The following is a 25,026-nucleotide window of genomic DNA, read 5'->3' as shown; positions in this document are numbered from 1 at the left end:
TCCCGAGGTTAGTTGAGTTACGGGGTCGTAACTCGTGTCTTTTAAGGGGGGTAGATTGCGGTAGAATTTCGCGCTTTTTACCTTGTTTTCCCCTATTTTATGCTCAATTTAGTGCTTTCTATTGAATTTGCACTTATTATTGTCCTGTTTAATCATGTAAAGAGTACAGCAACTTAAATTTTTTGTAAATGAACGTATTGAAAGTCTCAGAAAGTCTCAAGTTTTGAGTTGAATTTTGATTTCCGAACCCCAGTTTCGGGACGAAACTTCTTTTAAGGAGGGTAGACTGTAATACCTCGTATTTTTATAATATTTATAAGTATATTTTATTATATTTATAAAGCATTTTACGATTTATTAACATTTAAATAATATTTAAATGCATTTTATTTAATGCATTTTAATTAATTAGAATATTTATTATTTTAATTAATTACGAAACGAATTTAGTTCTTGAGTCGGGAAATTAAATGAGTTGCAAATGATTTTTAAAGCTTCGGGTTTTAAATAAAAAGTCCAATTCATTTTCTAAACGAGCCCAATCAAAAGAGTTTAATTTAAATCCTAAGCTAGCCCAAATCATTTATTTCCTAAGCCCAACTCAAATCTCCTAAGCCTAGCCCATCAAGGGATTAGGGAGCCTGTAAATAGGACTCCCCCATCATTAAATGAGCCCCTAAAATTCATAAACCCTCTTTTGTTTTTCTTGCCCCTCACTCCAACTCCTCTCCTCTCTCTTTGCTCGGCACCCGCACGGCCTCGTGCCCTCGAGCCCTCGTGCTCGCCCGCCTCTCGCCCACACACACTCTCGCCCTCCCTTTTTCTCTCGCAGCCCGCCCAGCCAGCACGCATAGCTGCTGGTGCTGTGCTGCTGTGTTGTTGCTTCGTGTGCATCGCACACCCACACCCTTGCTCTCTCTCGCTCGTGCCCTCGCGCACAGCGCTGCACCCACACTCTCGCTCTCTCCTTCGCGCCCAGCGCGCGCACCCACCTCTCGCTCGCGCCTGTTGCTGCTGCCTCGCCCCTTCGACGCTGCGCGCACCCGCACACAAGTCGTGCGTGTGTGTGTGCGGTGTTGTTCGTGTGTTGTTCATGTTCGTTTTCCAATCTCTTTTCGCCCAATCACATTAATTCGTGGTTGTTCCGTGCTATAGGCCGGATTGGTATAATTCTCTTCTTCCTTACCTATTCTATTTAAATTCCGTATTTTAAATTATTATATTAATATTGTTTTGAGTAATTAAAATGCTAGGAACCGGTTATGAATACCGTGGTTTGAGGATTTGCGTGTTGTGATTCATTAGGCCTGTTTTAATTATTAAAGGATAAATTTTCAGATTTGGTTATTGAATAAAGTATTGATTTTTATGATGATAAACTAGTGTTATTGGGATTTTCAAGTTAGGGTTTTAACCTAGACCTAATGAGTCAATTGATTAGCATAATTAGGTGATGATTTTAATTATGATAATCAATTATATTTTCAGATTTGAATAAAGGTTTAAAGTGTCGATTTTTATTGATTTTAAAGGCGGAAAAAGTATGTTTTCGTACTAGGGATTGATTTTGCAAATTGAGACGTTTTTATTATTGAAAAACGATTGAATTCTAAAGTCTAAAGGAGGTTTTAAATTTTATAAAGTTGCTAGAAATTTAGTGAACATGGAAATAATTTAAGTTTCATTATTTTGATGATAGGAGGTGATTTCTAGTTGAGTGCTCGTTATTGCAAAGTGGCCCCTACGCTTAGGTATTCAAGGTACGTACAAGTCTAGGGCGACCACACCTTTTTCCAATGACATTACATGATTGTTGATGATGTGAATTACATTATGTGGAATCATGTTTATTTTGGTGAACGAGCATGTGATTTGTGATGTTGGATTTATTGGATTAATTGTTGAACAAGCATGTTGGAATTATTATGAGTATGGATTTCATTGTCAATCATGTTGTTCAATATTTATGCATGTATGGTTTATTTCACATGCAAGGGATGAATTATTTATTTGTATGCTATTGTACGTGTAACGCCCCGACCTCTAATTCAATTATTAAAGCATAATTAGCAGCGAAATTAACCTAATTTGGTCGGGACATTACCTGCCGTAACTTCCTTTTGGAAATTACAAGGCAAACATCAATCATAAGCTGTTAATTACTCCAAAAATATAGTAATCCTTTATAATACCCAAAGTAAAAGTACATAACTTACTAAAAGTCTTTAATTAAGCTATTAAAACTTTAAACATAAACTAGGTGAATATATTAAAGTGAAATTCCTCGCCACTACTCGTGTCCATCGTCCCCATCAGTACCTAAAACAGAAAACAAAAACGGTGAGCCGAAGACTCAGTAACGAACTATTCTAGCAACGTAAATTCATTTCAATTCATTTTATTTAATAACACATGGAGAAAAGAATATAGTAAAACATTTTATAAAGTCCTTTATTTAATTCATTCATAACTTTAGGGTGCACATGCTAGCCGTGGCAAGTATGACATGGTGGAACGTCTTCCACGATGGACCGCTGTCCATAAAACATGGGGCCTTGGCCCGAAAACATGAGAGCCTTGGCTCAATGGGCGGATGCCCCATGGGTACATGCATGACCGAGAATCGTAACCTGTGAACATATACTGCCAAACAGACTAGGTCTTTCACTTTCCTTTATCATGTTTCATTTAATTTTACATTTTAGCCTTTTTACTTCAGTTGAAGTAACATAATTCCTTTGGATCATGTAATCGAAATAAAACATCATTTACATCTTGAGATCAATAATTATCATTTCTTTCCTGCCATCATATAAACATCATTTCTTTCTTGGTTTCTTATAAACATCATTTTATAAGAATTTCAATCAAATCATATTATAATAAATAATTCAATCAAATCACATTTCATTTCCCGCAATTCATAAAACATGTCAGAACATTCAGTTTATAAATCAATCATAACGTGATAATTTCATAATCGCATTTATAAGGGAATTGCGGGTATTAGCAATAGTCGTTACCTCACTTCCACGATTTTGCTTAAGGATTTTCGTTGGTTCGTTCGTCCTGAGCTCCGAGTCCAATTTCTTTCAAAATATTAAATAATTGAATTAGTATTAGATCGATAAATAATTTAAAATCAATATTTTATAAATCATGAATTTTATAAGTAATAAAATTATAAATAAAGAATTTTAATAAAATTATAATTTCGAAATTTAACGAAAATGTTATTATTAATCGAATTTTCAATCGAAATACATATATATTTTATTAATCGATTTTCATGTAAATAATATTAAAAATTCATATTATTGCTAATTCGGGCTAGTAATTTATTTTAGTAAAAACGAAAATTAAACCTGAAAATAATAAACAATTCATTAGTAAATAATTATATGATAAAACTTTGTTGAAACATGAAAATTAGTAATTAGGAAATCTGAAAGTAACAATTCAGTTTTCAACTTACCAAGGCCCAATTGAAATGGCCCAAATCCTTAAATTGGGTTTTAAAGAAAATAAAAACCCAAAGTTTACAAATATGATTTTTGGTTTTTGGTTTTCTGGAAAGGGCACGAGCAAAACAGAGGAAAAAGGGAGGAGAGGAGGAGGAAAGAGAAAAGGGAGGGAGGCGTTTGGGGGCTGGGTTTCGTGGCGCCAGATACGCCGTTGAGTACGGCGGTGGTGGTGGTTGGTTCTCGGCGACAGAGCAGCAAGAGAAAGGGTGGTGAGTGGTGCGAAGGAGAGGAGAAACAGGGGAGATGGGGGTGTTTCTGGGCGGCGGCAGGGTGGCTTTTGGGGGCGTTGGTTGATTAGCAAGGTGGTGATGGTGACTGGAGGTGGTGGTGTGCGGCGTGGTGTTGGTGCGGTGGGGCGAAAGAGGAGGAGACAGGGGAGAGCAGGGGAGTGTGACGAGGGGAAGGAGAGGGAAGGAGGTGGTGCGAGCGGTGGTGTTGTGGGGGCGACGGTGGTCTGGGTGGCTGGGGGTGTTGCGATTGGTGGTGATAATGGTGGTGTACGGTGGTTGAGGTGGTTGTTGTTGGTGGTGGTGGTTCGAGCAATTGGAGGAATAAGGGGGATGATTTTCTCAGTTTTGTGATTTGAGTTTGGTATTGAAATGTATCAGAAATTCAAGGAATTTGTAAATTCTGGAAGGATTCTAGAAGGGGAAGGCCTTGGGGCTCAAGCAAATGTATGGGGACTGATTTGAGGGAAGGAGAGGAAGTCAAAACTTCCTGGTTTGTGCGTGGGGAGCAAGGAAATAAAGCAAAAAAATTTCCCATTTTTTTTTAATATATTTTTTTTTATTTAATAAATGCACTTTTTGGCGAAAATTCAGAAATTGCTAAAAATAGAAATGTTTAAGTAAAAATAATTCTTATAAAAAAATTATCGTTAACGAAAAATAAATAATTTTCGTTTATAAATTTATCGTTTAAAATAAATCGTAAAAACGATTAAAATAACGAAATTCGATTATTCATAATTTAATTAAAACGAAATCAAGTTAATAAATATTTTTAATTTTAATAAATCGAATTTAAAATTTTCGGGGTATTACATCCTTACCCCCTAGAAAAAGTTTCGTCCTCGAAACTGGAGCTCAGTAGAACTAGCCATTCATAGAAATCATACAATTCATACTTATTCGTTCTATTCGCTATACAAACATGGCGGAATAACATTATAACATAATCATTCAAATAACATATTAAAATTCATACATCTTATTGTTTCTAAACGAATAACTGGGGATATTTCGCTATCATTTGCGCTTCGACTTCCCATGTAGCTTCAGATGTCAAGTGGTTATCCCACAAGACTTTAACCATTGGAATTACTTTGCTTCTAAGTCGTTTCTCTCTTCGTTCTAGAATTTCAATTGGTTTCTCCTCGTAAGTCAAATCGTTTCGCAATAACAAGGGTTCGTGCGTAATCACATGGCTAGGATCAGGAACATATTTTCTTAACATCGACACGTGGAACACATTATGCACCTTTTCCAAGTCGGTTGGTAAAGCTAGTCGACATGCTACTGCACCTACTCTTTCTAGTATCTCATATGGCCCGATGTATCTTGGGCTCAACTTTCCCGTTTGACCAAATCTCATTATTCCTTTCGTTGGCGAAATTTTCAAGAACACGTGATCTCCGACCTCAAACTCTAGTGGTCTTCTTCGTTGGTCTGCATAACTCTTTTGCCTACTTTGCGCTGCCATCATTCTTGATGGGATTAAACGAATCTTGTCAGTAGTTTCTTGAATCAATTCTGGTCCTAAAACACGTGCTTCATCGATATCACTCCAACATAATGGTGTTCGACATTTCCTTCCATAAAGTGCTTCGTACGGTGCCATACCAATGGTGGCCTGATAACTGTTGTTGTACGAAAATTCAACCATAGGCAGAAAATTTTCCCACGTTCCTTGAAAATCCAAAACACAAGCTCTCAACATATCCTCAACAATTTGGTTAGTGTGTTCCGTTTGTCCATCAGTCGTTGGATGAAATGCAATACTGAAGTTAAGTTTCGTCCCAAGAGCTTTCTGTAATTCTTTCCAATAGGTTGATTGGTACCTTGTATCACGATCAGAAACAATCGAACTAGGCACTCCATGCAATCGCACAATAGTGTTCACATATAGTTCAGCAAGTTGATCTAAACTCGAATTGCTCTTCATTGCTAAGAAATGCGCTGACTTTGTTAATCGATCAACAATGACCCAAATAGCATTCATTCCCTTGGTTGATCTTGGTAAACCTATGATAAAATTCATTGAAACTGAATCCAATTTCCACTCTGGCACATCCAGAGGTTGCAACAAACCTGCTGGTCTTTGATGCTCGATCTTGATTCTTTGACACGTCAAACATTTAGCCACATATTCTGCCACTTCTTGCTTCATGTTGCTCCACCAATACACTTGCCTCAAATCCTTATACATCTTATTTCCTCCAGGGTGAATCGAGTATGGTGAACTATGGGCTTCTTCTAAGATTCTCTTTTTCAACTTCTCATCATTAGGCACACATAATCTTCCCTGAAACCTTAACGTGCCATCTTCTTGAATGACAAAACCAGGTGACTTACCATTTTCCACTTCACTCCTTATTCTTTCTAATTGTGAGTCCTTACATTGCGCTTCCTAAATCTCATCAATCAAAGTTAGCTTCATTACCAACACATTCAAACAAGCATCTCCTTTGATAAACTCAATTTCCATCTTTTGTAGATCATCTTGGTTGACTCGGGAGAAAGTTAGGGTAGAATTTAGGTGAGACTTCCGACTTAATGCATCTGCAACAATGTTAGCCTTGCCGGGATGGTATTGAATATCAAGGTCATAATCTTTAAGAAGTTCTAACCACCTACGTTGTCTCATGTTGAGTTCTTTTTGGGTGAAAATATATTTAAGACTCTTATGGTCGGTGAAAATTTGACACGAAACTCCATACAAATAATGTCTCCAAATTTTGAGGGCGAAAATAACAGCTGCAAGTTCGAAGTCATGGGTATGGTAGTTTTGTTCATGAATTTTGAGTTGGCGTGAAGCATAAGCTATAACTTTTCCGTTTTGAATTAAGACACATCCTAACCCATTCTTAGAAGCATCACTATAAATCACAAATCCGTCAGTTCCAGATGGCAGGGTAAGAATAGGGGCAGTGGTGAGACGTTTCTTAAGTTCTTGAAATGGACATTCACAATCATCATTCCACACAAATTTGGTATTCTTTCTAACTAATCGGGTTATGGGTAAGGCAACCTTAGAAAAATCTTGAACGAATCTTCGATAGTATCCAGCTAAACCCATAAAACTCCGTACTTCTGGTACATTAGTTGGTCTAGACCATTCCACAATTGCTTTTATTTTCTCAGGATCAACAGATACACCTTTCTCAGAGATAATATGACCTAAAAATGATATTTCCTAAAGCCAGAATTCACATTTCGACAACTTAGCATATAACTGGTTTTCGATCAACATATCTAACACTTTTCTCAGATGCTCCTCGTGTTCCTCATTACTCTTAGAATATACCAAAATATCATCAATGAAAACAACTACAAACTTATTAAGGTATGGTTTAAAAATATGGTTCATCAAATCCATAAATATAGCTGGCGCATTGGTTAACCCAAAAGGCATCACAACAAACTCATAGTGACCATATCTAGTCCTAAAGGCTGTCTTTGGAATATCCTCAGGTTTAATTCGAAGTTGATGGTAACCTGACCTCAAATCAATCTTAGAAAATACTTTTGCACCTCGAAGTTGGTCAAACAAATCATCAATACGGGGTAAAGGATACTTATTCTTAATAGTAATCTTGTTTAACTCTCGATAGTCTATGCATAACCTCATAGTTCCGTCCTTTTTCTTCACAAACAAGACAGGAGCTCCCCAAGGTGAAACACTAGGTCGAATATATCCTTTTTCAAGTAACTCATCTAATTGTTTCTTTAATTCTTGCAACTCATCTGGTGCCATTCTATATGGTTCCTTAGAAATAGGGGTGGATCCCGGAATTAATTCAATGCTGAAATCTAATTCTCTTGGTGGGGGCATACTAGGTATTTCTTCTGGAAAAACATGTGGGTACTCACAAACAACAGGTATGTCGGTAATGGAAGGTCCAGAGGTATTTAGGTCAATAACACTACACAGATAACCAGATAAACCATTCTCAATCATTTTACGTGCTCTCAAAGCATGGACAATTTGAATCGTTGGTTTTCTTACTAACTTATGGAATGAAACTCTATCTCCATCTGGCGTTTTAAGTGTCACACTTTGCCTCGAACAATTAAGGTTAGCTCCATACTTAGTCAACCAATTCATTCCTAAGATTACATCAAACTCAGATAGGTTAAAAGCTATTAAATCTGCTAGGAACTCCACTTTCTCTATTATGATAGGGCAATCCTTATACATGGTTCTACATTTCACAATTTCTCCACTAGGAAGGGAAACACTCATAGCATGAAAGTCACAACATGGTTTTAAATTTAAACATTTTGCAAACAATGGAGAAATAAAGGAATGTGAAGCTCCAGAATCAAAAAGAACATGGGCTGCTAAAGAATGGATAGAGAAGGTACCGGTGATAACATTATCATTCTCATCTGCCTCATCCTGTCTCATCACAAAAACTCGTCCAGCTGGCGGTGCTCGGGGTGGGTTGCGGCTTGAACCTCCTGCGTTGTTGTTCCGACCACGATCCTTGTTAGTTGGAATTGTTCCTCGTATGGTTGACGTCACTTGATTTGGGAAATCTCTAACGTAATGATCATGGCTTCCACATCGATAGCAAGCATTTGTGCCAACACGACATTCACTCTCAACATGACTCCTTTTCCCACATTTGGCACATCCTTGCGACCGATTGTTCCTTCCTTGAAATCCTTGTCCCATGTTATTTCCTTGATTACCATCATTCCTCCTTTGATTTCCCTGGTAACTTTGGTTAGGCTTCTTTGCTCCTCCTTGGCTTTGGTTATCATTTCTCCTTTTATACCCAACATTCTTCGCTTCTCGAAGTAGTACCACTCGCTCCACATTAGGTGCAATATCAACCATATCCTGGTATGAAGTAAAACTCTGAGTGGACAACCTATCCTGGTACTTAAGGTGCAGACCTCGTTCGAAACGGCTCATCCTGGACTGCTCTGTCGACACCAAGTCTGGCGCAAACCTTGAAAACTCTATAAACTTATTTGCGTATTCCAACACGCTCATTGTTCCTTGTTGCAAGTGTAGAAATTCATCTTCTTTTTGTTTCCTCAAGGATGGTGAATAAAACTTGTCTCTCATTAACTTCTGTAGTTCGTTTCAACCAAATCCAGGCCCATTCTTTCGTTCCTTGTTAACTTTCCACCATAATCCTGCTTGACCCGACAAGTAAAACACTGCGAAATCAACTCTCCATCTCTCAGGGCATTGCAGGGTTTCAAACAACTGATCAATGCGACTTATCCAATCCTCGAACTCAACTGGATCGGGCTTGCCATCATAGGATGGTGGGTTGAGTGACGAAAATTTCTTGAACATCGTTGCGCTCTCGTTCCCACTAACATCTTTCTTTTTCCGAGAATCATGGACTAATTCGGCCAACATTGCACTCACATTTTCCAATCGTTCCATCCTTTCCTCGTGGCCATTAACATGGACATACTCTTCATGAGTGATGTCGTTATCATCGTGAACATGATGCTCGTTGCGAGCTCCGTTGGTAACATCGTTGATAGCATCGATGGTCGACATTCTGCATAACATATCTTATCAGGTTGAAGCGAAATAATAATATAAAATAAACCCTTTGATCCCGTTCCTACACTCACACTCATATTCATTTTAACTTAGCAAGATTTTAGAACATTCTTTTTAACTCATTCCTTAAAATTCTTTACTTAAAGCCTAATGAATTCTATTCGTGCGAAAACCCGTAAGGTTTAGCACTTATGGTACAGAACCTTTGCTCTTGATACCAAACTGTAACGCCCCGACCTCTAATTCAATTATTAAAGCATAAATAGCAGCGGAATTAACCTAATTTGGTCGGGACATTACCTGCCGTAACTTCCTTTTGGAAATTACAAGGCAAACATCAATCATAAGCTGTTAATTACTCCAAAAATATAGTAATCCTTTATAATACCCAAAGTAAAAGTACATAACTTACTAAAAGTCTTTAATTAAGCTATTAAAACTTTAAACATAAACTAGGTGAATATATTAAAGTGAAATTCCTCGCCACTACTCGTGTCCATCGTCCCCATCAGTACCTAAAACAGAAAACAAAAACGGTGAGCTGAAGACTCAGTAACGAACTATTCTAGCAACGTAAATTCATTTCAATTCATTTTATTTAATAACACAGGGAGAAAAGAATATAGTAAAACATTTTATAAAGTCCTTTATTTAATTCATTCATAACTTTAGGGTGCACATGCTAGCCGTGGCAAGTATGACATGGTGGAACGTCTTCCACGATGGACCGCTGTCCATAAAACATGGGGCCTTGGCCCGAAAACATGAGAGCCTTGGCTCAATGGGCGGATGCCCCATGGGTACATGCATGACCGAGAATCGTAACCTGTGAACATATACTGCCAAACAGACTAGGTCTTTCACTTTCCTTTATCATGTTTCGTTTAATTTTACATTTTAGCCTTTTACTTCAGTTGAAGTAACATAATTCCTTTGGATCATGTGATCGAAATAAAACATCATTTAGATCTTGAGATCAATAAATATCATTTCTTTCCTGCCATCATATAAACATCATTTCTTTCTTGGTTTCTTATAAACATCATTTTATAAGAATTTCAATCAAATCATATTATAATAAATAATTTAATCAAATCACATTTCATTTCCCGTAATTCATAAAACATGTCAGAACATTCAGTTTATAAATCAATCATAAAGTGATAATTTTATAATCGCATTTATAAGGGAATTGCGGGTACTAGCAATAGCCGTTACCTCACTTCCACGATTTTTCTTAAGGATTTTCGTTGGTTCGTTCGTCCTGAGCTCCGAGTCTAATTTCTTTCAAAATATTAAATAATTGAATTAGTACTAGATCGATAAATAATTTAAAATCAATATTTTATAAATCATGAATTTTATAAGTAATAAATTTATAAATAAAGAATTTTAATAAAATTATAATTTCGAAATTTAACGAAAATGTTATTATTAATCGAATTTTCAATCGAAATACATATATATTTTATTAATCGATTTTCATGTAAATAATATTAAAAATTCATTTTTGTGCTAATTCGGGCTAGTAATTTATTTTAGTAAAAACGATAATTAAACCTGAAAATAATAAACAATTCATTAGTAAATAATTATATGATAAAACTTTGTTGAAACATGAAAATTAGTAATTAGGAAATCTGAAAGTAACAATTCAGTTTTCAACTTACCAAGGCCCAATTGAAATGGCCCAAATCCTTAAATTGGGTTTTAAAGAAAATAAAAACCCAAAGTTTACAAATCTGATTTTTGGTTTTTGGTTTTCTGGGAAGGCCACGAGAAAAACAGAGGAGAAAGGGAGGAGAGGAGGAGGAAAGAGAAAAGGGAGGGAGGCATTTGGGGGCTGGGTTCCGTGGCGCCAGATACGCCGGTGAGTACGGCGGTGGTGGTGGTTGGTTCTCGGCGACAGAGCAGCAAGAGAAAGGGTGGTGAGTGGCGCGAAGGAGAGGAGAAACAGGGGAGATGGGGGGGTGTTTCTGGGCGTTCTGGGCGGCAACAAGGTGGCTTTTGGGGGCGGTGGTTGATTAGCATGGTGGTTATGGTGACTGGAGGTGGTGGTGTGCGGCGTGGTGTTGGTGCGGTGGGGCGAAAGAGGAGGAGACAGGGGAGAGCAGGGGAGTGTGACGAGGGGAAGGAGAGGGAAGGAGGTGGTGCGTGCGGTGGTGTTGTGGGGCGACGGTGGTCTGTTTAAGTAAAAATAAATTCACAATTTTGGCAAAAATTCAGAAATTGCTAAAAATAGAAATGTTTAAGTAAAAATAATTCTTATAAAAAAAATTATCGTTAATGAAAAATAAATAATTTTCGTTTATAAATTTATCGTTTAAATTAAATCGTAAAAACGATTAAAATAACGAAATTCGATTATTCATAATTTAATTAAAACGAAATCAAGTTAATAAATATTTTTAATTTTAATAAATCGAATTTAAAATTTTCGGGGTATTACAGTACGGGATGTCTAGCATACTTTGAGCCAATTATTCGTACTTCGTTGTACTATTTATTTTACCACATGTGAAGGGTTAGCTCACGTAAGCCACCGCAAATGTAGGGTTCAGTTGGGAATATTATGTATGAAATGAATTAGGATTTGTCGTGCAAGGGCACAACCCTCATATTAATGTGCATGATGTGGAGTCTCACTTTTGTGAGGAGGAACATGGTAGTAATTTCATAAGAGTCTTGCCTTGTTGATCACAAGTCCTAAAGCATTTAAAATAAGATTGTTTTGGTTGTTGTTTATTAATTGTATGTGTGCATGTTGGTGAGTCTTGAGTTCGCCTTTAATAATATATTAATAAACGTAAAGTGCAACCAGAACAAGCTTCAAAACTCTTGGAACGTATATACCTTGAGTATGAACAATGGGGGGAGTCTTGCCGGAAAACTCGTACTCCTACTAATGATACAAGACGTTGTTTCATTTATATTATGCGCAGGAATTCTGTCGGTATGGCCCGATTTTATTACTATATATTTGGTGTATGGTTGGCTCCCATCACCTTTTCCCTTTGTGGATTATTCTTTTGGCCCGTTCGAAGCTTATTCTAATTAAATTGTGAGTCAAGAGTCGAGTCTTGTATTCATGATTGGTTGTTTATTATTATATGGCTTTTGCATGTTGATTAGTACTTAGTGAGTGATGCATGTTTTAGTTTCATTCACTCTATGCTTGTAAGTACTCAGCTTTTGCCGACTACCTGCTTTGTGTGTTTCTGGTCATGGCCTTTGCCTTAATGACCCTATGATGATCTATCATTTGCACTTGCATTGATGGGGAGTAGAATAAAATAGCAGGTTGGTAGATCGGAAACATGTGGCTTGGGATGATTGAGAGAGTTGCATGTTTTCGTATTTTGAACTATTTAATAATACTTTAATTATGTTTGAAATGTTTGAAACTATTTATGTTTTGGGTTTTGAGCCATTATGGTTCCAAATTGTAGGAGGCCTCAATATTTCATTAATTATGTTTTTAAAAGTTAGTTAACATTTAATTCCGCTGCGTAATTCTGGTAATAGCCTTAACCGTTATCACGGTGGTGGTAATACTTTAGTAATTCCTTTATTTTAGGAAATTTTGGTATTTACTACCTTAAAAATACACCACTTTTGTATTTACTACCTTATGAAATTTTTATTTTAAATTACTACCTTAAAGTTCCAATTTTTTTTCATTTACTACCACTTTACAGTTTTCTCATTTTAAAACTGGGATATTTCTTTCGTTTCTTAACCGTTTAAAGTGATTCAAAGTTCATTATTTTCCTTTTTCTATAAGGATTTAATTGAGAACGACATTTCAAAATAATTCGTTTGGTGATTCATAAATATTTTAAAGTTTTAAAGATAATATTTAATATGTTTAACCTTTTACAAAATGTTAAAAGCAAGATCCCTATGGAATCGTTACACATAAACGAGAAGAATTGGCTTTGAATCACTTAAAATGATTAAGAAACGAATGAGATATCTCAATTTTAAAATGAGAAAACCGTAGAGTGGTAGTGATTGCAAAAAAAATCATACTTTAAGGTAGTAACTTATTATAAAAATTGCATAAGGTAGTAAATACAAAAGTGGTGTATTTTTAAGGTAGTAAATACCAAAAAATCCTTTATTTTAAGTTGGAAAATGGTTTTATAAAAGCAAGGAATTATTAGGGTGTTACAAAGTGGTATTTGCAGAGCTCTAGTTTGAGAGCTGCTTTGCATTAACTAATAGTGCAAAGTGGTAAATCCTTAAACTACGATTGCGGAACTTTAGGATTTTCGAAAATTATTTTCCTAAAGTCAAAATGTATTATTTTGAGTACTCAATATTTTAAAGGTTAAATATCAATTATTTTGGGTCGTTTGAAATAAGTTGAAAAGTTTGGATTATTATTTAATTTAATTAATAATTTCCGATTTTTTTATATTTATTCGAAAATTTCGAATTAAAATTCGAATTTATTTTATTATTTTCGGATATTCTTTTATGTAATTATCCGAATTATTTTAATTATTTATTTATTTATTTATTATTATTCGAATATTTTTTTTCTTTCGAATTTATGTTTTAAATTTTTCGGATAATTTTTTTTAATTATCCGAAATTTATTTAATTATTTATTTAATTAACCATTAATTCTTATTAATTTTCGATTTTAATTTTAATAATTTCAACTAAGTTAGGAGTTATTTCTTAATTAATTTCGAAAATTAATATTATTTTCAAGAGAGAAATGGGTAGACTAAGAAGGACATATTAGTTTAAGTATGCATTTTATGTGATTATGTGGATTATTAATTGCCATGTATATGTTCTAACCATGTTTTATCTTGCTTTATGTGATTAATTGCATCATATTTCATGTTGAGCATATATTTATGCATTGAAATTGTATGGCTCCACGAACTATTTATTGTATCCTTTTGGGGTTGGAATTTCTATGGAAACGCGTTAGTAAGACTTTTGAGTTGTGAATTTTCAGGAATTAAGGATGCTACCTTCTAAGTTCACCAGTCTAGGATACTTAGAGAAGATGGATAATGAGACTCCTCGCACGTATGTTCAGAAGATCGTGTTTGCTTGTGACTATTTGGCTTCGACCAAGAATATGCCCCACCTTAGGCACAAAGATATGATGGCTAGTATGGTTATACATTGCTTACCCCATAAGAACCCTTACATAGACCTCAAGAACAAGTTCAGTGACATGCATTTTGGTGATGGTACCCCTAATTGGTACAAATAAGGGACTAGTGATGGTAGGTGGAAGTATGACTCTGAGGTTCTTGCTACTATCTTAGAGGTTGCGGAAAATAGCTATGAGGATGGGAAGTACTCTGCGGGTCTAGGTATGGGCTATGGAGGAATAGAAAGTGATGGTGAGGATGGCATGATCCATGATGAGCAAGCTAGTGAGGTTGAGGAGGATAGTGATGATGATGTGGTAGAGATTGAAAATCCTAACCCTATAGTTCCTGAACCCACCATTGAGATATCCAGTGGATCTGAAGATGAGTTTGAAGAGAATAATGTGGTTGATAGTGAGCCACAGCAAAATGATGAGGCTATGGATGAAGACTCGGATCCGGAAGAAGACTTGGATGATCCTAATGATCAAGACTTTACTCCAGAGCAATACAAGGAAAGAAATGATCGTCGTGATGACGTTAGTCTCTAGAGAAATGTAATCCTTAGTTTTATTTTTTGTTGATTAATAAAGTGGCAAAGCTACTATATATGGTTTTAGTTTTATCATAGTTGGAGAATAAATGCTATGGCATTAGTGGATGTAAGACTTATTCATTGGAGTTTTAATAAAATAATAGAATTTCCTTTTTCGTTATCCTTTAAGTTCAATTCTCAATTCTAAGTCTTGTGGGTATCACAAAGGGATTACTTGTTATTTCTTCAATGAAATTTTATGTGCAAGGTGGTTTAGTAGCAACCATCTAAATTTACTTGCATCGAATAGTGGGGTGAGAAGGCCCAAGAATGGCGCCAACTCTTCCCCTAGGTTGCGCCTAAATGTGTTCTTGTTGTGAGTAGGTTCGTTGTTGAACTAGTGCCTTAGTAATGTCATGTCCAACCAATATTAAAGTTAGCCTTTTTATTTATTCAGGAGAAGGGATATGGCTAACCAAGAGATATCTGAAGTGGTTAGACAACTAGCTGAGGTAGTTCGAGACCTAGCTCAAACCAGAGCCAACCCAATGCATGATCCGGCTGGGGAAATGTTTAAGAAAATATCTCAAAGCAAGCCTCCACTCTATAGCGGAGAGATTGAACCCAGTGTGCTTGAGAACTGGTTGAGAGAGTTTGATAAACTCATTGTAGCTGTGAATTGCCCCGAAAACCTTAGGGTGAATAGTGTTGTGTACTACCTAAAAGGTGAAGCTGATTTATGGTGGCAACGATGTGAAAATACCCTTAGAGCCACACCTAACTTTGGATGGGAAGCATTCAAAACTGCACTAAGGAACAAGTTTTACCCACCTTATCTGAAAAAGCAAAAGGCGCAAGAGTTCATTGAACTCAAAATGGGAGGTCTGTCTGTGACGGAATACTATTCTAAGTTTATAGAGCTGTCTAGGTTTGCACCTGAAGTGGTGGCAACGGAAGAGCTCAGGGCTCAAATATTCGAGAATGGTTTGACCATGGACTTACAGCTGTTGTTGTCTGGAGAGACCTTTACCTCGTTAGACACCCTGTACGGAAAATCTGCTCACCTGTATGGGTTACAGCAAAGGAAGAATGGTAGTGCTGAAAAGAGAAAGGATGGTGGAAGCTCGAATCAAGGGAATAACCATCAGAATCAGGGGAATTTTAAAAAGCACAAAGGAAATGGGAATTTCCAGTTTAGGGCTAACAATGGTGGTAATCGCAACAACCAAGGTGGTGGAAATCAGTCTGGAAGGAATGGAGTACGGACCTACGAATGTAGGCGCTGTAACATGAATCACCCTGGAAAGGATTGTGATGGAAACTTAGTGACTTGTAGATTCTGTCAAAAGTTAGGCCATAGGGAGTATGAATGCTATTCTAAGAATGGAAAGCCTAACCAAGGTAACCACCAAGGCAATAATCGGAACAATCAGAACCGAAATGGGGGAAATGGAGGTGGAAACCAAAGGAACTACCAAGGTGGTAACAATGGCGATAACAATAGCAACAGCAATGGCAACCACCAGAACCATGGAAAACCTGGAGGAAACCAACAGCAGAATGGAAACCGAAACAACAATGGGAACAACAATGGAGGTGGCTATAACAAGGGAGTTGCCCAAGGAAAGTTGAATGTGATATCTAGGCAAGAAGCGGAGACTTCCTCTGACGTCATAGCGGGTACTTTTTCTATTAATTTTGTCTTAGTTAAAGTTCTATTTGATTCTGGTGCGACTTATTCTTTTATATCAGTAGATGCTTTGGGGAAACTAGGGTTCAAAGAACCTGAAACAATTGAGGTACCTATAGTCATACCTACTGGTAGTATAGTGAAGTGTACCAAAATTCATAGAGATGTGCCTTTGACCATAGCCAAGACCGTGTTCTTATCTAACCTAATTGAATTTGAGTTAGGAGAGCTAGATGTAATTCTAGGGATGGATTGGTTGGCCAAGTTCAAAGCCAAAATAGATTGTGAGAAGCAGAAGGTTCACTTGAGGTCTAGCCTAGGCAAGGTAGTGTCATATCGTCGTTTTAGTAAGCCTAAGAACATAGGAATCATCACGGCAATGGAACTCGTGAAGCTAGTCAGTAAAGGGAACCCAGCCTTCTTATGTAATGTGAGAAACCTAGAGCATGTGATCAGGGATCAGCCTGAGGATATTGCAGTAGTCAATGAATTCCTTGATGTATTTCCAGAAGAGATCCCGGGGATGCCTCCCAATCGACCTATTGAATTTACCATAGATTTAGTGCCTGGAACCGCCCCTATTTCAAAAGCACCTTATCGAATGGCTCCAGCAGAAATGAATGAGTTTAAAGGCCAACTAGAGGATCTATTGGAGAAAGGTTATATTAGGCCAAGTGCATCTCCTTGGGGAGCACCAGTGTTGTTTGTGAAGAAAAAGGATGGAAGTATGAGGCTCTGTATAGACTACAGGGAGCTCAATAAGGTCACAATCAAGAACAAGTATCCATTACCTAGGATAGAAGACTTATTTGACCAACTAAAAGGAGCAGGAATCTCTTCAAAGATCGATTTGCGTTCGGGTTATCATCAATTGAGAATCGCTGACCATGACATACCAAAGACCGCATTCAGGACTAGATACGGACATTATGAGTTCACTGTTATGCCTTTTGGGTTAACCAATGCCCCTGCAATATTTATGGACTTAATGAACCGTGTATTCCATGCCTATTTGGACAAGTTTGTAGTGGTTTTCATAGATGACATCCTAGTGTATTCGAAGAGTGAAGAGGATCACGCGGAACACTTGAGATCGGTGTTGAGTACCTTGAGAGATAACCAGTTGTATGCCAAGTTCTCAAAGTGTGAGTTTTGGTTGGAAAGAGTTGCATTTTTCGGACATTTTGTGTCAAAAGAAGGAGTGGCAGTTGACCCTGCTAAGATCAAAGCTGTTAGTGAGTGGCCTACACCCAAGAGTGTGACTGACATTCGTAGTTTTCTGGGATTAGCTGGCTACTATAGACGCTTTGTGCAAGACTTCTCTAGGATAGCCAAGCCTATGACTACCTTGATGAAGAAGGAAACCAAGTTTGAATGGAGTGACCAGTGTGAGGAAGCATTCCAAGCCTTAAAGACGCGATTGACAACCGCGCCAGTATTAACCTTACCAGATGAGAGTGGTGCATACGATGTGTATAGTGATGCCTCTAAGAATGGTTTAGGGTGTGTATTGATGCAGAACGGGAAGGTTATTGCGTATGCATCAAGACAATTGAAGCCATATGAATCCAATCACCCTACCCATGATTTAGAGATGGCTGCTATAGTGTTTGCATTGAAGATATGGAGACACTATCTGTATGGTGTGAAGTGTAGGATATTTACGGACTACAAAAGTTTAAAGTACATCTTCACACGGAAGGACCTGAATATGCGCCAACGAAGATGGTTGGAGTTAATTAAGGACTATGATTTGGATATCCAGTACCATGAGGGAAAAGCCAATGTAGTTGCGGATGCCTTGAGTAGGAAATCAAGTCATAGTGTTAATGCTTTAGTCGTTGCTAACGAGCTGTGTAAGGACATGTAGCGTTTGAACCTTGAAATAGTAAGTGGTGAAATCCTTGTGGGAGTAATGAATGCCTTAACCATCCAGCCGTCGATATTTGATGAGATTAGGGAGAATCAGGCAGGTGATGTAAAGTTGGAGCGAATCAAGGAAAAGATTTCGCAGGGTAAGGAGTTAGATTTCCGAATCCATGATGATGGAAGTTTGAGGTACAAAGGCAGGTGGTGCGTGCCTCAAAAGTGTGGAGAATTGAAGGAGAAATTGATGAAAGAAGGGCATAATACGCCATATTTTGTGCACCCAGGTGGTGACAAGTTGTATAAGGACTTGAAGAAAGTCTATTGGTGGCCAAGGATGAAGAACGAAGTGGCTGAATTTGTGGCTAGATGTCTGACTTGTCAGAAAGTTAAGATTGAGCATAGGAGACCTCAAGGGAAGGTCTAACCTTTAGAGATTCCAAGCTGGAAATGGGACTGTATTTCTATGGACTTCGTCACTTGTTTACCTAAGTCAAAGACTGGGAATGATACAATTTGGGTTGTGGTAGATAGGTTGACTAAGTCAGCAGTGTTTATACCAATGAAGGAAACCTGGAAAATGGAACAACTTGCTAAAGCCTACATTAAGAATGTTGTGAGGTTACATGGAGTTCCTAAGGATATCGTATCAGATAGGGATTCAAGGTTTCTTTCGAATTTCTAGAAAAGTGTGTAGAAGAGCTTTGGTACGACATTGAAAATGAGTACAGCCTTCCACCCAGCCACGGATGGACAAACTAAAAGGACTATCCAAACCCTGGAGGAGATGCTTCGGGCATGCGTTATTGATTTCCAAGGAAGTTGGGAAGATAGCCTAGATTTGATTGAGTTTTCATATAACAATAACTATCATGCTAGCATTGGAAAGGCACCATTTGAGGCTTTGTATGGACGAAAGTGTAGAAGTCCACTTTGCTGGAACGATATTAGTGAAACCGTAGTGTTGGGACCTCAAATGATAGAGAACACCATGAACCAAATCCGAACCATCCAATCAAAGATTCAAGCGACGCAGGATCGCCAAAAGAGTTATGCAGAGTTGAAACCTAGGGATGAAGAGTTCAACATAGGTGATAAAGTGTTGCTCAAAGTGTCACCAATGAAAGGTGTCATGAGATTTGGAAAGAAAGGGAAGTTAAGCCCTAAGTACATAGGCCCATATGAGATCTTAGAAAGAATCGGAAAGGTAGCCTATAGACTAGCCTTGCCTATGGACTTGCATAGAGTGCATAATGTGTTCCACATATCTCAGTTAAGGAAATATATCCCGGATAAATCGCATGTGTTGCAACCGGAGACCATAGAATTAGACCAAAGTCTAACCTTTGAGGAAATACCTGTCAAAATCCTTGATAGCAAAGTGCGTAGTACGCGTACTAAAGATGTGAAAATTGTCAAAGTGTTGTGGTCTAATCAAGAATCTGAGGAAGCCACTTGGGAAGCGTAGGACGAAATGAGAAAGAAATATCCCGAGCTTTTTCCCGAGGTTAGTTGAGTTACGGGGTCGTAACTCGTGTCTTTTAAGGGGGGTAGATTGCGGTAGAATTTCGCGCTTTTTACCTTGTTTTCCCCTATTTTATGCTCAATTTAGTGCTTTCTATTGAATTTGCACTTATTATTGTCCTGTTTAATCATGTAAAGAGTACAGCAACTTAAATTTTTTGTAAATGAACGTATTGAAAGTCTCAGAAAGTCTCAAGTTTTGAGTTGAATTTTGATTTCCGAACCCAAGTTTCGGGACGAAACTTCTTTTAAGGAGGGTAGACTGTAATACCTCGTATTTTTATAATATTTATAAGTATATTTTATTATATTTATAAAGCATTTTATGATTTACTAACATTTAAATAATATTTAAATGCATTTTATTTAATGCATTTTAATTAATTAGAATATTTATTATTTTAATTAATTACGAAACGAATTTAATTCTTGAGTCGGGAAATTAAATGAGTTGCAAATGATTTTTAAAGCTTCGGGTTTTAAATAAAAAGTCCAATTCATTTTACTAAAGGAGCCCAATCAAAAGAGTTTAATTTAAATCCTAAGCTAGCCCAAATCATTTATTTCCTAAGCCCGACTCAAATCTCCTAAGCCTAGCCCATCAAGGGATTAGGGAGCCTATAAATAGGACTCCCCCATCATTAAATGAGCCCCTAAAATTCATAAACCCGATTTTGTTTTTCTTGCTCCTCACTCCAACTCCTCTCCCCTCTCTTTGCTCGGCACCCGCATGGCCTCGTGCCCTCGAGCCCTCGTGCTCGCCCGCCTCTCGCCCACACACACTCTCGCCCTCCCTTTTTCTCTCGCAGCCCGCCCAGCCAGCACGCATAGCTGCTGGTGCTGTGCTGCTGTGTTGTTGCTTCGTGTGCATCGCACACCCACACCCTTGCTCTCTCTCGCTCGTGCCCTCGCGCACAGCGCTGCACCCACACTCTCGCTCTCTCCTTCGCGCCCAGCGCGCGCGCCCACCTCTTGCTCGCGCTTGTTGCTGCTGCCTCGCCCCTTCGACGCTGCGCGCACCCGCACACAAGTCGTGCGTGTGTGTGTGCGGTGTTGTTCGTGTGTTGTTCGTGTTCGTTTTCCAATCTCTTTTCGCCCAATCACATTAATTCGTGGTTGTTCCGTGCTATAGGCCGGATTGGTATAATTCTCTTCTTCCTTACCTATTCTATTTAAATTCCGTATTTTAAATTATTATATTAATATTGTTTTGAGTAATTAAAATGCTAGGAACCGGTTATGAATACCGTGGTTTGAGGATTTGCGTGTTGTGATTCATTAGGCCTGTTTTAATTATTAAAGGATAAATTTTCAGATTTGTTTATTGAATAAAGTATTGATTTTTATGATGATAAACTAGTGTTATTGGGATTTTCAAGTTAGGGTTTTAACCTAGACCTAATGTGTCAATTGATTAGCATAATTAGGTGATGATTTTAATTATGATAATCAATTTTATTTTCAGATTTGAATAAAGGTTTAAAGTGTCGATTTTTATTGATTTTAAAGGCGGAAAAAGTATGTTTTCGTACTAGGGATTGATTTTGCAAATTGAGACGTTTTTATTATTGAAAAACGATTGAATTCTAAAGTCTAAAGGAGGTTTTAAATTTTATAAAGTTGCTGGAAATTAATGAACATGGAAATAATTTAAGTTTCATTATTTTGATGATAGGAGGTGATTTCTAGTTGAGTGCTCGTTATTGCAAAGTGGCCCCTACGCTTAGGTATTCAAGGTACGTACAAGTCTAGGGCGACCACACCTTTTGCAAATGACATTACATGATTGTTGATGATGTGAATTACATTATGTGGAATCATGTTTATTTTGGTGAACGAGCATGTGATTTGTGATGTTGGATTTATTGGATTAATTGTTGAACAAGCATGTTGGAATTATTATGAGTATGGATTTCATTGTCAATCATGTTGTTCAATATTTATGCATGTATGGTTTATTTCACATGCAAGGGATGGATTATTTATTTGTATGCTATTGTACGTGTAACGCCCCGACCACTAATTCAATTATTAAAGCATAATTAGCAGCGGAATTAACCTAATTTGGTCGGGACATTACCTGCCGTAACTTCCTTTTGGAAATTACAAGGCAAACATCAATCATAAGCTGTTAATTACTCCAAAAATATAGTAATCCTTTATAATACCCAAAGTAAAAGTACATAACTTACTAAAAGTCTTTAATTAAGCTATTCAAACTTTAGGGTGCACATGCTAGCCGTGGCAAGTATGACATGGTGGAACGTCTTCAACGATGGACCGCTGTCCATAAAACATGGGGCCTTGGCCCGAAACATGAGAGCCTTGGCTCAATGGGCAGATGCCCCATGGGTACATGCATGACCGAGAATCGTAACCTGTGAACATATACTGCCAAACAGACTAGGTCTTTCACTTTCCTTTATCATGTTTCGTTTAATTTTACATTTTAGCCTTTTTACTTCAGTTGAAGTAACATAATTCCTTTGGATCATGTGATCGAAATAAAACATCATTTAGATCTTGAGATCAATAAATATCATTTCTTTCCTGCCATCATATAAACATCATTTCTTTCTTGGTTTCTTATAAACATCATTTTATAAGAATTTCAATCAAATCATATTATAATAAATAATTCAATCAAATCACATTTCATTTCCCGCAATTCATAAAACATGTCAGAACATTCAGTTTATAAATCAATCATAACGTGATAATTTCATAATCGCATTTATAAGGGAATTGCGGGTACTAGCAATAGCCGTTACCTCACTTCCACGATTTTGCTTAAGGATTTTCGTTGGTTCGTTCGTCCTGAGCTCCGAGTCCAATTTCTTTCAAAATATTAAATAATTGAATTAGTACTAGATTGATAAATAATTTAAAATCAATATTTTATAAATCATGAATTTTATAAGTAATAAATTTATAAATAAAGAATTTTAATAAAATTATAATTTCGAAATTTAACGAAAATGTTATTATTAATCGAATTTTCAATCGAAATACATATATATTTTATTAATCGATTTTCATGTAAATAATATTAAAAAATCCTTTTTGTGCTAATTCGGGCTAGTAATTTATTTTAGTAAAAAAGATAATTAAACCTGAAAATAATAAACAATTCATTAGTAAATAATTATATGATAAAACTTTGTTGAAACATGAAAATTAGTAATTAGGAAATCTGAAAGTAACAATTCAGTTTTCAACTTACCAAGGCCCAATTGAAATGGCCCAAATTCTTAAATTGGGTTTTAAAGAAAATAAAAACCCAAAGTTTAGAAATCTGATTTTTGGTTTTTGGTTTTCTGGGAAGGGCACGAGCAAAACAGAGGAGAAAGGGAGGAGAGGAGGAGGAAAGAGAAAAGGGAGGGAGGCGTTTGGGGGCTGGGTTCCGTGGCGCCAGATACGCTGGTGAGTACGGCGGTGGTGGTGGTTGGTTCTCGGCGACAGAGCAGCAAGAGAAAGGGTGGTGAGTGGCGCGAAGGAGAGGAGAAACAGGGGAGATGGGGGGGGTGTTTCTGGGCGTTCTGGGCGGCGGCAGGGTGGCTTTTGGGGGCGGTGGTTGATTAGCAAGGTGGTGATGGTGACTGGAGGTGGTGGTGTGCGGCGTGGTGTTGGTGCGGTGGGGCGAAAGAGGAGGAGACAGGGGAGAGCAGGGGAGTGTGACGAGGGGAAGGAGAGGGAAGGAGGTGGTGCGAGCGGTGGTGTTGTGGGGGCGACGGTGGTCTGGGTGGCTGGGGGTGTTGCGATTGGTGGTGATAATGGTGGTGTACGGTGGTTGAGGTGGTTGTTGTTGGTGGTGGTGGTTCGAGCAATTGGAGGAATAAGGGGGATGATTTTCTCAGTTTTGTGATTTGATTTTGGTATTGAAATGTATCAGAAATTCAAGGAATTTGTAAATTCTGGAAGGATTCTAGAAGGGGAAGGCCTTGGGGCTCAAGCAAATGTATGGGGACTGATTTGAGGGAAGGAGAGGAAGTCAAAACTTCCTGGTTTGTGCGTGGGGAGCAAGGAAATAAAGCAGAAATTTATCTTCTTTTTTTTTTAATATATTTTTTTTATTTAATAAATGCACAATTTTGGCAAAAATTCAGAAATTGCTAAAAATAGAAATGTTTAAGTAAAAATAGTTCTTATAAAAAAAATTATCGTTAACGAAAAATAAATAATTTTCGTTTATAAATTTATCGTTTAAAATAAATCGTAAAAACGATTAAAATAACGAAATTCGATTATTCATAATTTAATTAAAACGAAATCAAGTTAATAAATATTTTTAATTTTAATTAATCGAATTTAAAATTTTCGGGGTATTACATCCTTACCCCCTAGAAAAAGTTTTGTCCTCGAAACTGGAGCTCAGTAGAACTAGCCATTCATAGAAATCATACAATTCATACTTATTCGTTCTATTCGCTATACAAACATGGCGGAATAACATTATAACATAATCATTCAAATAACATATTAAAATTCATACATCTTATCGTTTCTAAACGAATAACTGGGGATATTTCGCTCTCATTTGCGCTTCGACTTCCCATGTAGCTTCAGATGTCAAGTGGTTAGCCCACAAGACTTTAACCATTGGAATTACTTTGCTTCTAAGTCGTTTCTCTCTTCGTTCTAGAATTTCAATTGGTTTCTCCTCGTAAGTCAAATCGTTTCGCAATAACAAGGGTTCGTGCGTAATCACATGGCTAGGATCAGGAACATATTTTCTTAACATCGACACGTGGAACACATTATGCACCTTTTCAAAGTCGGTTGGTAAAGCTAGTCGATATGCTACTGCACCTACTCTTTTTAGTATCTCATATGGCACGATGTATCTTGGGCTCAACTTTCCCGTTTGACCAAATCTCATTATTCCTTTCGTTGGCGAAATTTTCAAGAACACGTGATCTCCGACCTCAAACTCTAGTGGTCTTCTTCGTTGGTCTGCATAACTCTTTTGCCTACTTTGCGCTGCCATCATTCTTGATGGGATTAAACGAA

The 25,026-nt window shown here is 37.3% G+C and overlaps 1 protein-coding gene across 1 annotated transcript; it reads left to right on the top strand.

Moving 5' to 3' along the window:
* Nucleotides 1–3,832: 3,832 nt before the first annotated feature.
* On the top strand, nucleotides 3,833–23,501 carry LOC130461441 (uncharacterized). The gene is made up of 4 exons (XM_056829548.1): nucleotides 3,833–4,016; nucleotides 4,133–4,244; nucleotides 11,051–11,206; nucleotides 23,342–23,501. Exons 1-4 carry the CDS (start codon nucleotides 3,833–3,835, stop codon nucleotides 23,499–23,501), a joined length of 612 nt encoding a protein of 203 aa, XP_056685526.1.
* Nucleotides 23,502–25,026: the final 1,525 nt, after the last annotated feature.

This window comes from Spinacia oleracea, chromosome 5, assembly GCF_020520425.1.
Source record: "Spinacia oleracea cultivar Varoflay chromosome 5, BTI_SOV_V1, whole genome shotgun sequence".
Taxonomy (NCBI): Eukaryota; Viridiplantae; Streptophyta; class Magnoliopsida; order Caryophyllales; family Amaranthaceae; genus Spinacia; species Spinacia oleracea.
This window is presented reverse-complemented; position numbering and strand designations above follow the sequence as displayed.

What these genes read in the sequence shown, in the direction of transcription:
- LOC130461441 (XM_056829548.1), top strand. Translation starts at nt 3,833, where the DNA reads ATGGTGACTGGAGGTGGTGGTGTGCGGCGTGGTGTTGGTGCGGTGGGG. An exon ending in TGCGATTGGTGGTGATAATG is followed by an intron (nt 4,017 to 4,132) that starts GTGGTGTACGGT and finishes GAAATGTATCAG; the next exon opens with AAATTCAAGGAATTTGTAAA. An exon ending in GAGCAGCAAGAGAAAGGGTG is followed by an intron (nt 11,207 to 23,341) that starts GTGAGTGGCGCG and finishes TTTTCTGGGAAG; the next exon opens with GGCACGAGCAAAACAGAGGA.